The 18,525-nt window shown below is 36.0% G+C and overlaps 1 protein-coding gene across 1 annotated transcript; it reads left to right on the plus strand.

Moving 5' to 3' along the window:
* Positions 1-9,561: 9,561 nt before the first annotated feature.
* Positions 9,562-13,391, plus strand: LOC140890343 (uncharacterized). Its single transcript, XM_073298099.1, has 6 exons — positions 9,562-9,626; positions 10,028-10,357; positions 10,449-10,628; positions 10,921-11,213; positions 11,364-11,479; positions 13,137-13,391. Exons 1-6 carry the CDS (start codon positions 9,562-9,564, stop codon positions 13,389-13,391), a joined length of 1,239 nt encoding a protein of 412 aa, XP_073154200.1.
* The last annotated feature ends 5,134 nt before the right edge of the window (positions 13,392-18,525 follow it).

Raw genomic sequence — 18,525 nt, forward strand, 5'->3', positions numbered from 1 at the left:
AAGATCAAGAAAAGAGACACTGATTTCTGAGCAATTACCTTTCTGAAGGAAACGACGTCGAAGGTGTGACGGTGGGCAGATGAAGTGGTTGGGGTGACGTGTTCGATGATATCACGCCTCACAGGTTGCCATGCTCGCGTCATCCATTATCTCATCATTTTATTTTATTTTTTTTCCTGCGTATATTTTAGGTTCCATCTTTAAATTATTCCATTGCTTTATTGTTTGGTCAAAGACTCAAAAACGTGGCCATCTCTTTTTGGGATTATTTTATACTACATTTGGAGTATTTCTTTCCATGATGTTGTCAAATATTAGTTTTTGGATCATCCACACACATGTCAATTTTTATAAAAATACAAGAGACCCACATAATCTAATGGTGTTGAATTAAGGGGTGAAACACTCTCGGTGTAGCATAAACTAACCATTTTTTTGTATTATTTCCAAATATATTAATATTTATTGAGATCAAGAGGTTATTTAACTAAATTTGTTAAAAACCGTTTATAAGTTTCTAGAGTTTATAATTTATTTTAGATGATTATAAAAGTCAGGTCTTATTTTAAAAATAAACACTTAAATTGTTTGAATAAACTTATTTTAAGCTATTTAAAGTGTTTATGCATTTGGTATTATGCTATTATAAGATTTTTTTAATAGTAAAAATTATCAAAACGAGTATAATAACAAAAAAAATAATGTAAATAATCATACACACATACAAATACACACACAAAATAAATGTAGGATTTTATCATAAATGTTAAGCATATATTAAAAAATTAATTATTTTATATTTTAATTTAAAAAACAAAATGATATATTATGTTAAACATGGGTTGAGGACATGATGAGTATTTAATAAAATATATATGGTTAATATAAAAAGTAAGATATTAAAATAAAATATTTTCAAAAAACGTAGGGGTGTCCTCACATTTATTAAATATAACTTAAAGTTGTTTGACAAAAAAATGTCAATTTTTTTTTTTTAAAGAGCATATAAGCTCAGATCGGTTAGATCCGAACAATAACTCAAAAAAATAATCAGGTTCGGGTCAACCCGAGTTGACCCGATACGACCAGAAATTTTTCAAATTTTTTTTATATAGATTAAGAAATATTTGTTACATTTTTATATATTTTATGTTTGAAAAATTTATCATATATTGATATAATAAATTTTTATTTTTAAAATTATTTATTTATTTTTTGTAGTAAATTTATTTTAAATCTCTTATAATCAGATTTTAAAATTTACTTATATATGCCATATTTTCTTATTATATATTTAAATTAAAACAATTATTATTATTATTATTATTATTATTATTATTATTATTATTATTATGTGTTTTTAATTTTAATTTAATTATTTCTTACAAAAATAAAAATAAATAGAGTTGGTTCGGACTGATCGGGTTATGCGAGTTCAGGTTCAAGTTAATAATTGTTTTTTTTATTGATGTGTCAATCCAACCTAACCTACCCGACTCACTTGAATTGACTCCCTCCCATTAAAAGTTAAATATATAAACTATTATCATATTTATTACCGTTCAATTTTGTGATACGGATTTTTGACTCAACCTACTTATAAAAAAATATTTTTTTTAATTTCAAAAGTGTTACATGTCATTACAGATATTATTTTCATATCACAGATCTATATTTGTGAGATAAGAGACGAGTCTTTTTGATTAAAGAAGTCAACCAAATAAAATTGATTAATTGTTATTAACACTATTATAATTATTATAGTGTTTTCTTAAAAAATATAGCGTTCGATTATAAAAGTAGTTATTAAAAAACACTAAAACATAAGTGTAAACTTTGGCGGCAGATTTCTTCTAATTTTATTTATTTTTTAAACAAAACATTTTTTTATATTTATCCAAACGTCGAAACTCTTCTAGTTTTTGTTTTTCTCGTAAAATTACTTTAAAAACCTGGATTATTTATCTAAGAGCCTGTTATCTAAAACCAAGATTAATTAACATACAATCTTAAGGACGTAAACAAACTGAACCGCCCGGGAGCTATTCGAAGCTCGGCTCGATAAAAGTTCGTTCGAGCTCGTTTTTTAAGCTTACTGTAATGCCCCAAAAATATTTAATTTGAAAATTTATGAAATTTTAGATTTAAATTCCGAGTTTCATAAATTAAGGGACTGAATCAAAGTTTGAAAGCTTGAACAGGAGCTGAAGTGCTATTTGGACAAGACAATCTCATTTAATAAGATTTAATGAGATATGTCATATCTCATCTTCCCCTTTCACGTTCAAGGAGCAGAAACCTTAGAGAAAAGCTTCAACCGCCATCTTCATCACCTCTTGAGCTTTGATCCACATCATCCGGTCGATAGAATTAAAAAATGATTGCATATTTGCAATCCTTGCGACGAGGGCTTCGTTTCTACGTAAGCTTTACAAGATTCTACCAAGTTATTAAATTTGGGATGATGTTAGATTCGAGATTTGAGTTGATAAACATGTTCTTGATTTGATAGAGACGACATATTTAAGACAGTTTGAGAAAATACCATCGTTTGAGCATGTTTTTCATTTTTGGATGAATTTTCGAAAAACACACGTTTTAGGGTCTGTTGAATTTCGAAAATTATGATGATGATGATATTGAGTTATATTGATGAATAAATGGTGTTGAGGATTTTGGAAATATCGGTTTTGGTTTGTTATACCGTCGGTTTGAGTTTTAATGAATTTTTGAAGTATTTGATTTAAATGAGCATAGAGATATGATTTGAGAATGATACTGAGCATGTATATTATCCATTTCATATTTGAATTGGAGTTTATCGAATTAAGTTGCAAGAATTCAAGTTGTTGAACATTCGATCAAGGTTTGAATTGATTATCATCTTGAAATGTTAAAGTTTGATTGATACGAGATTGATATGAGTGACCGGCTTAAATTCGGTTTAAATAAATTATACTGGAAAACGTACCAGGTCAAATTATAGAAAGTTGACAGAGGGTTCAGATGTTGAACCCACAGGAAATGATTTTTATGAATACCAAAATATAATTATTTGAACTTAATCTAGACTAAGCAATAAAAGATTGATCTGATTTATTCAATTAAACTAAAAATTTAGAAATAAATTAATAACTAAAACAAATAAAAACGCAGCAAAGGATTTGGGTAATGAATTCAATTAAGAAAGACTCGATCAAGGCGCACGCATGTACCGAACAAATTATGCAAACATGTGGCAAAATCTAAGATCCAATTTTAATCTAAATCACAGTGAATTATCCTAAATTATTCAACAATCTATTTCTAGAACAGTTAAACCTATTCAACAATCTATTTCTATAACATTTAAACCTATTCAAATTATTCAACTAATTTTATATGAAAATTCAGTTTTCACCTAGGTTATTCACAAGAACAAAATATAAATCCAATAATCAATAATTAATTTGATAGAAATAAAAAATCCTAAATTAACATTCACATGTTCAACAATAATTTGTTCGACCCAATCTCGTGGCCTCAATTGAATAAAAAAGAATACTCAATAATCAAAAACATAATTCAAACAAAGTTTTTAATCATGAACTAAAAATCAAAAGAAGAAAAGAGAAATCTTCACTCCCAAAGCTTGTCGTAGCCGTCGCCTCTCTTGTGTCTGCGTTCTCTTCTTTTCTTATTTTCTTTCGCTCAAAACTCCTTTAATTTCTATTTTTCCTACAAATAAAACTCGGAGAGTGAAATGCACACACATGCAATCAAACACATAAAAACACACATAAAACAATATGAATGCACACAAAATAGACATAAAAATAACATAAAATAATGCACACAAAATGCACTTATCAACTCCCCCATACTTAAACATTGCTCGTCCTCGAGCAAGACATAAAAAAGCAATATTGCAAACACAAACATAACTAAGGACGAGTCATGGAAATTTCAGCCTTAGAGAAGTTCCAACATCAACAAAACAAACTCACAAATGCTCCTGATTTTCCATAATACACCATCAGTTTAGCGTGAACGTGAGTGTGTGCCATGTTATTCCAGCTACATGCAACTTCAAAAAATCCATTCTACGACTGCTTAGCAACCTATGAAAAATCAATGCAAGGGTCACAATCAAGTGCTCCTTCCTCCCAACATTCTCTAACAAAAACACAACTATCTTGAGATAGATTACGCACCTCCGGATTTTATATCCGGTTCTCTTAAGCCCCAGTAATTACCCGCAAAATTAGCTATAACTAAGATAAGATTCAAATTTCAATCCCCTCTTCTATAGCCCGGATTGAGAAAAAATCCCATTGAACCCGCAAACTTAGCCATGAATCGGTGATTAGAAATTTCAATCCCTTGTACCCGGATGGAATTGTATTTTTATTTCAAAAATTTAGATTTTTAAATTCTTAACCACATTTAATCCGTATACTTAGTAAAAAACAAGGTGATTAAGATTTCAATACCTTGTTCATAACCTGAATGGAGTTAGAAATATTCACAACAAAAAGTTGTTAAAAAAAATTAGTAGGTGCGCACAAGATCGTACGTGCAATGTCATAAAATCATTGGAATTCAAGAGACACTATCAAGATCAACAAACACCTATTGTCGTGCAATGGTCAAGCATACACAAACATCATCAATTACATCGCTACATTTCACTGATCTAACATGTGTGCTTAAAATTATTCACGGTTCAACCTACGGTTTCTCATGTCCCATCAAAAGCAAAAATTGTCACAAAAACTTCATCATCATAGGCTATCAATCATCATCCTACTTATGCAAGACAAAACAAACACTAAACACAATGACATGAATATGAACTATATGCAAACAAAATAAAACATTACGAATGCAATACAAACATGACAAACAATGAAATAAACTAGTCTATCCCCCATACTTATCCAAAGCATTGCCTTCAATGCTTTAGAAACAATGAACAAAATGCAAAAATGAACAAACACATGAAAATAAAAACAACACTCCCCTGGTTTAACATCCTCTTATTCCTCGGCAGCATATGATGTATGACAACAACAGGCTAGGTATGGCGGGCGGTCTTGACAAACTGGAAAGGGAAAGGAGCAAAAAATAAAAACTAATCAAAATAAGCTAAAGATCAAGATAAAGAACACTGGGTTGCCTCCCAGTCAGCGCTAAATTTATATTCTATAGCCCAACTTTATTCCCCTCTTTAGTGGCCAAATTCACGGTGGCTCATCCACCATCATGGATGAAGTCTGATCAATCCCGCAACTGCTTCTTACTTGACTTCCATATAAACTGTGCATGGGATTGATGCCTTCAGACAGCTGAACCTGCATACATTTATCAAAAATATCAGGAATCACATCAATAAAATTTACAGCAGAGCAAGATTTAGAATTTCGGCCATCCCTAGCCGACTTTATCATACTGAACACAACTTGCTCATCATTCAGTCTTAACACTAACTCTCCCTTTTCACCATCAACTAACACTCTACTCATGGATACAAATGGACGCCATAAAAGCAGAGGAACCTCGCAGTCCTCATCCATGTCAAAAATGAAAAATAAACAGGATAAATAAACTTATCTATCTTGACTAGGACATTATCAACTATCTCCCTCGGGTATTTGATTAATCTATCAGCAAATTTAAGAGAGATATTCGCTGGTGCAATGTTTCCACCCAATTTCTGAGCAAGTGAATATGACATCAAATTTATACTCGCTCCTAAGTCACACAAAACATTATCAAATGATAAACTTCCAATTTGACAAGGTATGGAGAAACTCCCTGGATCTTTAAATTTTTGTGGGAGTTTATTTTGGAGCACCGCAGAGCATTCCTCATTCATTGTGACTTGCGCCAGATCATTTAACATCTTTTTATTCTTCATTAAGTCCTTCAGAAATATGGCATAATTCGGCATCTGAGCTAAATCATCTTTTCTTTCATGTCGTCGATGAGTTTTCAGCACTACGCGTATCCTCCTCGGATTCTGAAATTTTCGGCCTCTCCATATTCTTCTCTTCGTCCTTCTCAGGTCCCTCAGACCGTGAACTTGTCACTACCATGATAGCATTAACTTCTCTAATATTTGGTTCAGTGTTTCTCGGCAAAGCTCTAATAGGACGAGTTGACAGTTGGGTTGCTATCTGGCTCATCCGCCGTCTCTAACTTCTGCAGCATCGCTTCTTCATTCTGTAGGCGAGCCTCAGTACCAGCAACATACTTCATCATGATTTCTTCAAAACTCGGCTTCTTCTCCGTTGATTTGGGTTGATTCTGCCAGTTTTGATTGTAGTTGTTGTTGTAGGAGTTGTATGGCTGCCTTCCTTGATTCCCCATAAAATTTGCAGCATCCACTTCAAATATCTGCTGTTCCTCTGGCATATTCCCCTGTATTTGATTAACTGGCGCTGCTTTCATAAGTGCCACCTGATGTGTCAGAGCATCAATATTCACATTCTGATATGTCAATACGTCGACCTCTAGAACTCCAGCCTTTTTCTCATTCTTCACATCCGGTCATCTTATATTACTCTTTGCCATATTGCCAATGATCTCCCATGCGTCTTCTGGCATTTTCCTGAACAAACTTCCATTAGCCGCATCATCCAACATATAACGTACTGAAGGATCAGCTCCATTATAGAACGTCTGGGTTTGTTGGATTTGGGTAAGATTATGCTGAGGACACATCACCAACATCTTCTTGAATATAGTCCAGGCTGAATTTAAAGACTCCACATTTTTCTGCTTGAAATAAATAATATCAAAAAACAAGTTTGCCATCTTTGTGGGTGGGAAGTACTTGTTCAAAAAAGTTTGAACAAGCTGGGTTCAGGTAGTGATGGAACCAGTAGGTAGATCATCTAGTCACTCGAGTGCATCTCCCTGTAGAGAAAATGGGAATAACCTAGTCTCACTTGATCAGATGTTATCCCATAAAATTTGAATGTGTCGCATATCGACAAGAATAGCTCCAGATGAGCGTAAGGATCCTCCACAGAAGTTCCTTCAAAACGTGCTTGAAGCTGGATCATCTAAATAATAGAGGGCTTCAACTCAAAAGTGTTCGCTTCAACAGTAGGTCGAATGATGCTAGATCCATAGCCTTCAATTGACGGATGGATTAGATCAAGAACTGTTATATTATCAGCCATATATTCTTCTGGTTCCGACTCTGATTCAAGTTCTAGATTAATAACTCTTCTAGCTCACCAAATTCTGCTGAGCGTGCGTTCAATCTCCAAGTCAAGTGGAACGAGCTCTTTAGAAGATCGAGTGTTATGCATACACAAACAGAGTGTACATGAAAATCAAAGACAAGAGACAAAAATCAGAAATTAATAAATAAAAACGCAAAATAAAAAGTCTAGTGTCAAGTAAAATAAAAATTATGATATCACTATCAGTCCCCGCCAACGGCTCCAAAAACTTGACCGGCTTAAATTTGATTTAAATAAATTATACTGACAAGCGTACCAGGTCAAGTTATAGAAAATGAACAGAGAGTCCAGATGTCAAACCCACATGGACTGATTTTTATGAATACCAAAATATAAATATTTAAACTTAATATAAACTAAGAAATAAAAGAGTGATTTGATTTATTCAATTAAACTAAAAATTTAGAAATAAATTAATAACTAAAACAAATAAAAACGCAACAAAGGATTTGGGTAATGAATTCAATTAAGAAAGACTTGGTCAAGGCGCATGCATGTACCAAACAAATTATACAAACATATGGCAAAATCTAAGATCCAATTTTAATCTAAATCACGTTGAATTCTCCTAAATTATTCAACAGTCTATTTCTAAAATAATTAAAACTATTAAAATATTGACGGACTAATTTTCATAATTCTAATCAAACTCAAATGCATTAGGAACTATGAGAATTCAGTTTTTACCTACAGCCGCATACTGAAACCGAATACTATTTCTAGTCGGTTTAACCATATGTAAATTATTGGAGTGATGGAAATCAATTCCTAATCTGTCGACTCGGAATCAATTAACAAGTAAGTAAATAATTGATCAGGTTATTCACAAGAACAAAATATAAATCCAATAATCAATAATTTTGATAGAAATAAAAAATCCTAAATTAACATCCACATGTTCAACAATAATTTGTTCGCTCAATCTCATTACCTCAATCGAATAAAAACGACTACTTAATAATAAAAAACATAATTCAAACAAGGTTTTTAATCATTAACTAAAAATCAAAAGAATAAAAGAGAAATCTTCACTCCCAAAGCTTGTCGTAGCCGCCGCCTCTCTTGTGTCTGCGTTCTCTTCTTTTCTTATTTTCTTGCGCTCAAAACTCCTTTAATTTTTATTTTTCCTAAAAATAAAACTCAGAGATTGAAATGCACACACATGCAATCAAACACATAAAAACACACATAAAACAATATGAATTCACACAAAATAGACATAAAATAACACGAAATAATGCACTTATCAATGAGCTTTGTATATTGTAGCCTTGCGGAATTGAGCTATTCTAAACCGAGAATTGAGGTATAAATTGACGAGGAAAGAATGTGATTGAATTTCGAGATGAGTTGATTTCTCGAGTCTCGAGAAAAATCACACACTTTACATGTTTATGTGACATTACTTGATTATGTGATTTATTTGATTCATGTGATATAAATGACATGAGTTGATTTGATTTTTCGATGATTATCGGCGTTGCTTTTATGCCATTTTCATGAATCAAATATTATGCATATGAGTTGGGATGATTTGAAATTAACACGAGTGAGATGCCAAGTTATAGGATCAATATATCTATATTGCATCATCTCATTCATATTGGGCTTGATTTCTTTGAGTGTTGAGATACCATCAATGGCGAGTTACAACATTGATGATGAATCGATGGTGAGTTACAACATCGCTACCGAGATCGGATATGAGTCTCGATGTCGGGGTTGGATACAAACCTCGATGATTGATGTCAATCGTTTGGAATCCAACATATTCTTGAACATGCATTTCATGAAATCAATCTTATATTTTAAAATAACATTGATTGTGTTTTATCGATTTTCGAAATGCATTTGAATTGGGACATTTGATGATTATATGCTTCCGTTGTTCATACTAGGTTTTTATACTTACGGTTTTCCGACTCTTGCTTTGTCTTGTGTGTGTGTGCATTGCAACAAGTAATCCAGGGCCGAATTCGAGCGGCCATTAAGGATTTGGGACAAGGTAGAAATGGTGCTCCGGGTTGTTTTAGCGAATTGTGTTGAATTTGATTCGGGAAGTCAAATTTTTGTAATTTTAAAATCGATATATTTTAAGCTTGTTTTTATGGTTTTGAACTCCTTTTGGATTGTATATTTTATCCATGTATCTATATTTTAAGTTTTCGGGTTTTTAGAATTTTTGAGCAGATTTTAAGAAATTAGGCAGTAGCTGCCATTTTTCAGGAAAAGCAGAAGCCTGTTTTTCCCGCAGAAGATCTTAGAGACAGCAGGATGTGATTTTTGAGTTCAGCAGAAGTGTATGAAGATTTGCTTTTGCGCAAGAATGTCGAAGCATTCTTGCGGAGAGGCGCAAGTGCATGCGCCTCTGCTCACGCGCAGAAGTGAAAGGTAAGATTTTTTTTTAAAAAAAAATATGTCTCGGAAGTTTTTTATGTTTTCATTTTGTATGTCACAACCGGGGTCTCACATTAGGTGGTATTAGAGCGATAATAGATGTCTTGGGTCGACATTAGAAGTTGTGAGAGGGGTAGTTACATCCGCCTGATTTTATTTTTGCATGTGATTGATTCCATTGCATGATTTGAATGAAATATACATGCTAGTGCCTTATCGCTTGAGATTATTTGCTTATGTTACTATGTGCAATAACCTGTAAAGTTTGTGATTATTAAAAGCAGAAATCTGATTGATTCTGACTGAGATATTGAACGCTTACGAGTTGATGAGCTGAGAAATTATTGAAAGTGATATAATGATTATGATGCCTTGATCTTGTTGTATAATCTCAGTATTGAAGATATGGCTCCTCGTAAAACCAGAAATACACCTCGTACACAGGAAGTGCCTCGGACAGAGAAAGTTCCTCGGACAGTAGAAATACCACAGACTGAACAGGGTAGTGCTGTCGCTGAGCCTATGTACACTACTCCTACACCGATGGAAGTGTTATTGAAGAGGCTTCAGTCGTTTAAGCTACCGACCTTGAAAGGAACGGAGAATGCTACAGAATGTAAAAGCTGGCTCGAGGATATTGAGAAATTATTCGAGTCCCTAGATTACTCCGATGAATGTAGAATTAGACTGATCATATATCAACTGATTGATGTAGCTAAGGGTTGGTGGGTAATGACTAAGAAAGACTTGGAGAATCGAGTTACCGTGATTACTTAAGACTGAGTTCTATCATCGTTTCTTTCCTAACTCTTACAGGAAAGACAAAGGGGCCAAATTTTCCAACTTGAGACATGATGATTTAAATATTGAGGACTTTGTTGCTAAGTTCTCGAGCTTAATACAATTTGCACCTCATGTTGCTGAGAATGAGGAAGCTAAGGCCGATCATTTCATCAATGGCCTTAATCTCAATATTTTTACTTTGGTTAATGCTGGGTGTTGATGCCCTTAACTAATCCAAGGGAGCAGAAGCTCGTATTTTGAGACAGAGAGGAACTTCATTTATGCCTCAGTCCTCGAGACAACCACAACCACAACCTCAGCCATAGTTCCAGCAACAGATCAGATACGAGGGAGGTGGTAGCAGTAGTGGCCAAAGGGACCGACTAAGACCCAAAGGTAAACAGTTTAAAAGGCATGGCAATGGTTTCTCTAGCTTCAGTGGATCGAGACAGTCTAGTTCGGTCCATAGTTCGGGATTTTCAGCGTGGTTTTGTAGCAAATGTAGGGGAAAGAATTCTAGTGATGATTGCAAGGGAGTTCCAGGCAATTGTAGGTTGTGCAATCAACCGGGACACTATGCCAGGGTGTGTCCTACACGTGATTCTGAGATGTCACATGGTGGAAATTCACCTAGATTTGAAGCTCACTTTGACAGACAAGCCACTTCAGTGCATTCCTTTCAGCCTCAGAATAGACAGGGAGGAAGCCAGAGTGTAGGCCAACCTCTGAGACAACAAGCACAAGTTTATGATCTTACAGTGGATCAGGCTCAGGCTGCAACTGATGATGTGATTGCAGGTAATTGTGTTATTTCTTGTTATCCTGCTTATGTATTGATTGATACAGGTGCATCACATTCATTTATTGTTGAGAGATTTGTTGCATTGCATGTCTTGCATGTCGAGCCTTTGCCATCTGTATTTGCTATTTCTTCTCCTTTGGGTAAAGGGAAGATGTCTATGAGTCTGTTCAGGGGGTGTGAGCTACAGTTTGAAGGAAATGTGACTGGGTTTGATTGCATAGTACTTGGTTTATCTGAATTTGATTACATTATTGGCATAGATGTGCTAACCAAGTGTAGTGACCCGCATCGTGATCACCTACCAATCAGAACTTAATCATGCATTTAACTTAATAATAAATCTTAAGCAAAGTAAAAGCGGAAATTAAATAAACTATGTACCAGAATAAAACCACCTAGTGGTTAACCTTGCAATCCTGCCTTGGTCTCCACCTAATATCCTCATCCTCAGGAGAACTACATGCAATCTGCCCCGTTGAATGGGGTATCTAGATAATAGAAAATAACCGAAAGTGAGCATAAACACTCAGTACGAGAGTATGATTATATGGTATTATACGTGCATGTATACAAATGAACTGGGTACCAAGATACTCAGGTCAAGAAACTAGCTCATAAACCAGGCCCAGGGTATATAGCACGATGCGCCGACGTTTCAGGAGGTGACTCATATATCCAGTGGATAATGGTGACCTGATACTAGTACAAGTGTCCAACCTTAACGGTGACCTGACACAAGACGTTTTCAACCATCCACAAACTCTTAGGGTGAGCGCCCTACTACGGGCTCCAAGAAAAAGACTCAATATGCTCATGTATGCAACATACAATCATGACATGTTGTACCATATAAATAATGCAATCACATAATACATGCAAACACATAATAAATCTGGATATCTCAAATAGTACTTCCGTACCTTTCTAAAACAGATGCTAGAAGCTCCCATCTAGGTTCTAAGCCTACCATGAAGTACTACAGTACATAAATACCATGTATTAACTAGCATGCCAAACATCACCTATCTTGCTATAAAAGGTTTAATTAAACAATATCGTACTCCATATTTCCTATAAGGAGCCACAACCATACCTTCGTCCGTCATTAGCCCACTGATGTCCCATGTCCCAGAGCTTGGGCATAGCCTAGCTACGACTCCTGGACACCTCGCCAAAGCTCCGCTGCTTGGCCACCACTACGGACAGTGTTCGTAATATAAAAACTACTACATAATCCAACTCTTAAAATAAGAGTACCCAAAAGCTCTTAAAATCGAGCTAACATGGGCTAAGGAGAGGTTTGGAACTATTTCAAATGAGGCAATCTCGACCCCTATTTATAGGCCTCGATCGGAGGTCCGATCCTTGGTTTGGATGGTCCGATCCTTGCATGATTTCCACGTTGCATGCATGCAAGTTCGGATGGTCCGATCCCTCTTCGGATCGTCCGATCTCTTACGCTCGATACACCTATAGAATTCTTTTTGACATTTGTCCTAGGAGAGTTCGTACCGTCCGATCTCTTGATCAGATCGTCCGATTTCACCCTGCCTCCGAACTCAATTCGTGTCTCCGAACTATCTTGGTTCGGACCCTCTGAACCCAGTTCGGATCCTCCAAACTGCCCGGGCCCAAATAGGCCCATTTACCATTTTTTGGGTATTTTGGACCCAAATCATTGGTCTGTTTGATCATATTAAAATCTCATAATCATGTTTTATTAAATTTAAACATGATTAGCAACTTAATTTTGTAAAATGGAACTGGGCTACTACACCAAGTACAGGGCAACAATGGATTGTTTTCACAAAGTGGTCAAGTTTAGACCGGATATGGGCGACGACTAGAAATTTTATGGTAAGTTTTCTAGAGCTAAGATCCCTTTGATTTCAGTGCTATCTAAAACACGTTTACTGCAGAGAGGCGCCGAGGAATTCCTGGTTTATGAAGTAGATGTATTGAGATCTAGCCCAGAGTTGGCAAACATTGCAGTTGTTAATGAATTTGTAGATGTGTTTCCAGAAGAAATTCTGGGTTTTCCTCCAACCCGTGATATAGAGTTCAGTATTGAATTGGTGACTGGTACATTATCTATTTCGAAAGCTCCTTATGAAATGACACCACTTGAATTGAAAGAACTCAAAAAGCAGCTGGAAGATTTGTTAGCCAAATGATACATTAAACCAAGCGTGTCACCTTGGGGTGCTCCGGTGCAATTTTTGAGAAAGAAAGATGGGTCGATGAGATTTAAAATCTCGTGTAATGAGATTAATGTTTTTAATACATTAAAAATTCTCAAATTAATATGTTTTGATGATTACAAAACTCGGTTAATCGGTACTAACAGTTTAAAGTGAAAAATTTGCAGATATTAATACTTTTGAGTATGAACAATATTGGAAGCAAGAACCGATAATCAAAAATTGAAGATAAAAATTTTAAAGGTTCGAATTTGCCCAGGTTCGGACGATCCAAAGAGGGTTCGGACGACCTAAAAATGTTTTTGAATTAAATAAAGATCAGAGGATAAGCTCGGAGGCCAAGGAAGACAGGTTTGGACTGTCCGAAGCCAGTTCGGACGGCCCGAAGAATTTCCTTGAATTTAAAATGATTCGGAGGCACTCTCGGAGGCCACGAAATGCACACTTCGGATGACCCGAAGACAACTTCGGAGGACCCGAACTACTTTACGGCCACTGAAGATTTTGTCGAAAGAAATTTGCCGAAATAAATTTAATGCAGCCGTTCGGACGACCCGAAGACGAGTTCGGATCCCCCGAATAGTTCACCAGCCGCAGAAATTTGAACTTGAATCAGACAAAGTTCGGACAACCCGAAGACCCGTTCGGAGGCTCCGAACCAGTTCGGATTGGCAACTATAAATACATGCCATTTGAAGCCATTTCAAATCACCAATTCATCTCCTCTCTTCTTTACAAGCAATATCTTCTCCATCAAGTGTTCAAGTGATATTTGTGTGATATATTCAAATCGAGGGTTGTTTTTATAAGATCATTTGTGAGTTGGTTGTTCAATTGTTGTAAACACTCGTGTGTGAAGCCGAGTATATTGTGAGAGTATTGTGGTTATCCTTGGAGCCCTTAAGGCCAAGTATTTGAGTTGTATCGGCGCGGTGATCGTGTTGAGTTGTACGGATATCCTTGGAGCCATCAAGGCCAAAACGTTGAAGTGCTAGTGGATCTTTGGTTAATCGATCTTAACCAAGAAGGGGAGACGTAGACGATTTATCGTCGATTTCCATAAACATCTATTATCTCTTTTACTGATTTATTTACATTACTCATTTATTATTAATTGCTTTAAGTCTTCCGCTTGCGTATTTGCATAATCGCTTTAAATTGCTAAAGTTGCCAATAGAACCTAATTCTCTCTCCCCCCCCCATTAGGTTCTAACACACGAGTCTTTTCTCTTACCGATGATCAGGCTCAGGCTGCACCTGATGATTTCATAGCAGGTAACTGTTCGATCTTTGGTTATCCTATTCTTGTATTGATAGATACTGGTGCATCCCATACTTTCATATCTGAGAAATTTTTTCTGATGCATTCTTTGCCTTTTGAGCCTTTGGCTACTGTAATTGTTGTTACTTCACCTTTGGGTGAAGGAATTGTTTTTGTGAGATTAGTCTGAGACTGTGAACTTCGATTTGAAGAAAATGTGATTGAACTGGACTGTATTGTACTTGGGTTATCAGATTTTGATTGTATTGCTGGTATAGATGTTTTAACCAAGTACAGAGCTACCGTAGATTATTTCCATAAAGTGCTCAGATTCAGACCAAAAATGGCAGATGAGTGGAAATTTTACGGTAAGGGTTCTCGATCTAAGATTCCTTGTACATCTGTTTTGTCGATGACCCGTTTGTTACAGAAAGGTGCAGAGGGATTCTTGATATATGCAGTTGATGTCCTGAAATCTTGAAAGAGTGGGTGCCCAATGAGCCAACTTGTGGCTATGGGCTTTGATGACTCTTTGTACAAACGATCTTTTGTTTAATATAATTTACACTTTTATTAATGGCAATGACTTTATCTTTCTTCATATTGTTATATTGTGATATACTATTGTTGTTTTGATAAAGACCTTGAATATACTATAGTGTATGTAAGATGTGGTAGAACATGGGGATGTCTATCATGAAATACATCTTATAGTCACTGTATATTCTAAACTGTTCCTAGTCGATTGAGCCGTCCGATAATAAGGATAAGGATCGCTCGAGTTTAAGACTAGCATTTGCGATGCGGAGTACCACGTTTCATTGGTAGGGAACATGGAGATGTTCGAAGCATGCAAATGGATATTCATAGGATGAATAATCGAACTACCCTATCCGGACTTTCCAAGTGGTTATCACTTATCGAGTGGATAAAGTCCGCGGTTTTGGTTGTACACCATTAGTCCTTACTACTTGAAACATCATGGAGACTCTATATGCTAGTACTGTGCTTTGACTCGTTTACCGACTCTATGGGGGTCATCAGGTGTCGGGATTGGGTACAGTTACAACACATATAGGAGTCGATGCATTGTTGTCAAGGATTCACCACATACTTGCGAGTGTGGATATCCTATGCGATCTGAGGAGATATTAGTGTGACGAATCTCTGGCCAGAGTACTTGATCTGATTTAAGAAATGGTTTCTTAGTAGCACATGCGATGTCACTAATTTGATCTTCAAGATGTATTGCATAGTTATCGAATCTTGAGCGACTCTCGATATACCAATGGTTGTTGATTCGATCGGGATATATGGATGAAGGGACCGTACTGTACGCTAACCAAAATCTACTGGTTCTTGTAGGCACTATCAGTGATACCTAGGGAATCATGGGGCGATGTTGCTAGGCGCTTTACCATGATTCGTTGGGCAAGTCGGAAATCGTTGTTCCGAGTCACAAGGAGTTGTGAGCCCACGGCTAGCTGTATCCCTGAACCATTGAGGGTCACACAGTGTAATGGAGTTTTAATCCCCGTTGAGATAGTTAAATTTAAAGAGTTAAATTTAATGAATAAAGAAGTTGGACTTCTTAAATAAGAGTAAGGGAGTAGGATTTTCTAAAATGACATAGGGATGGACATTTTTTGGAAATCACTGAATTCGGATTCAGGAAAATTTATCTTGACTTTAAAATGTGCAGAAATGGTTTCTGTGCACATTGGTGAAATCGGTTCATCAATCGGAGTCACGATGAATTTTATATTAATTTCTGAACATGCGGGCTTTGCTTGTCGGGCCTCAACTTATGACTAATGGGCCCTAAGGTGTTAGTGGCCTGCATTATAAATAAGTTATTGCAGTACAGAAATTACATACAACAGGTCATAATTTGAGACAGGTTTTTCGAAAACCCTAGCCTCCTCTCTCTCAAATCGGCCGCCCCCCTTCCCTTCTCTGCGTGAGAAATTCCGGTCTGTGATTTTGAATTGCAGTCTGGAATAGCGAATCAAATTCGTTTATTCTCTTCGTAGAAAACTTCTGATAGATTTTCTAGTGGAATCTATTAGAGGGATTAAACCTCCATTCGTGGACCTGATTGAAGGAAAGCTTGTTCATCAGTTCCAGGGAGATACAAGAAGCGCAGAGAAATCTGTGTGGTGTCCAATAATCTCGCATCGAGATTGAAGGTAAAATTTAATAATAGTTATTTAATTTTACACACACAAATAATTTAATCGTTAAACGGTTGATACCCACACTATGGAATTGTTCCATAATAAAATTTTTAAACTTCCGCTGCACCGGGTATCAATCGTGATTGATCTGAACGCCAGTTTTCCAACAAATCTAACCCCGAATTGGTTGATATATCTGTGGTTAGAGATTTTGCTGACGTATTTCCGGATGAGATTCCTGGATTGCCTCCAATTCGTGAGATCGAGTTCAGCATTGAATTGATGTCAAGTACTCAACCGATATCGAAAGATCCTTATCGAATGACACCTGTTGAATTGACAGAATTGAAAGAACAGCTTGAGGATTTGATTGTCAAGGGTTACATCAGACCTAGTTTATCACCTTGGGGCGCTCTAGTTCTTTTTGTGCGAAAGAAAGATGGATCAATGGGACTCTGTATCGATTACCATCAATTGAACCAAGCTAAGATAAAGAACAAATATTCATTGCCTCGAATAGATGATATTTTTGATCAATTGCAGGGTTCATCTGTTTATTCAAAAATTGATCTGAGGTCAGGATATCATCAGCTGAGAGTTCGAGAGGAAGATGTTCCAAAGACTGCATTCAGAACGAGGTATGTCCACTTTGAATTTATAGTCATGCCGTTTGGATTGACGAACGCTCCAACGGTTTTTATGGGTCTTATGAACCGAATCTTTCAGAGATATCTGGATGAGTTCGTGATTATTTTTATTGATGATATTCTTATCTATTCAAATAATTGTACTGATCATGCAGAACATTTGAGAGTCATTTTGCAGACTTTGCGTTCTGAACAGTTGTTTGCTAAACTGTCGAAGTGCGAATTTTGGTTGGATCGAGTTGTCTTTCTCGGTCACATTATATACGAAGATTGGATTTATGTTGATCCCAGCAAGATTGAAGCGATTATGAATTGGTCTAGACCGACATATGTGCCTGATATTCAAAGTTTTATGGGTTTAGTGGGTTACTATCGCAGATTCATCGAGGGATTCTCCTCTATTGTGAAGCCGATTACTCAGATAACTCAGAAGAATGCGCCTTTTGTCTAGACCGAAGCTTGTGAGGTCAGTTTTATTGACTTGAAGAAGAGATTGACCAGTGCTGCAGTTTTATCTATTCCTTCAGATACTGGTGATTTTACAGTTTATTGTGATGCTTCTCATAGAGGTTTGGGATGTGTTCTTATGCAGAGGAAGCACATGATAGCATATGCATCAAGGCAGCTGAAACCGCACGAGACTCGATATCCGATTCATGATCTTGAGCTTGCAGCTATTGTTTTTGCTTTGAAGATCTGGCGTCACTATCTTTATGGTGAAACTTTTGAAATATTTTCTGATCATAAAAGCTTGAAGTATCTGTTTTCATTGTCTGAATTCAATATGAGGTAGAGAATATGGTTAGATATACTGAAGGACTTTGACTGTGAAATCACGTACTATCCAGGGAAATCGAATACAGCTGCTGATGCCTTGAGTCTAAAGATTTGTTCTCTATCTTTATCTACTATTGGTGTTTCTCATTTGATCGACAATTGTTGTACTCCTGGTTTAGAATTTGAAACAGATAGGAGGTCTATCATATTAGAAATCATTTATTTAAATTAAAGGGCACAAGCAA

Source organism: Henckelia pumila, chromosome 3, assembly GCF_033568475.1.
Source record: "Henckelia pumila isolate YLH828 chromosome 3, ASM3356847v2, whole genome shotgun sequence".
Taxonomy (NCBI): Eukaryota; Viridiplantae; Streptophyta; class Magnoliopsida; order Lamiales; family Gesneriaceae; genus Henckelia; species Henckelia pumila.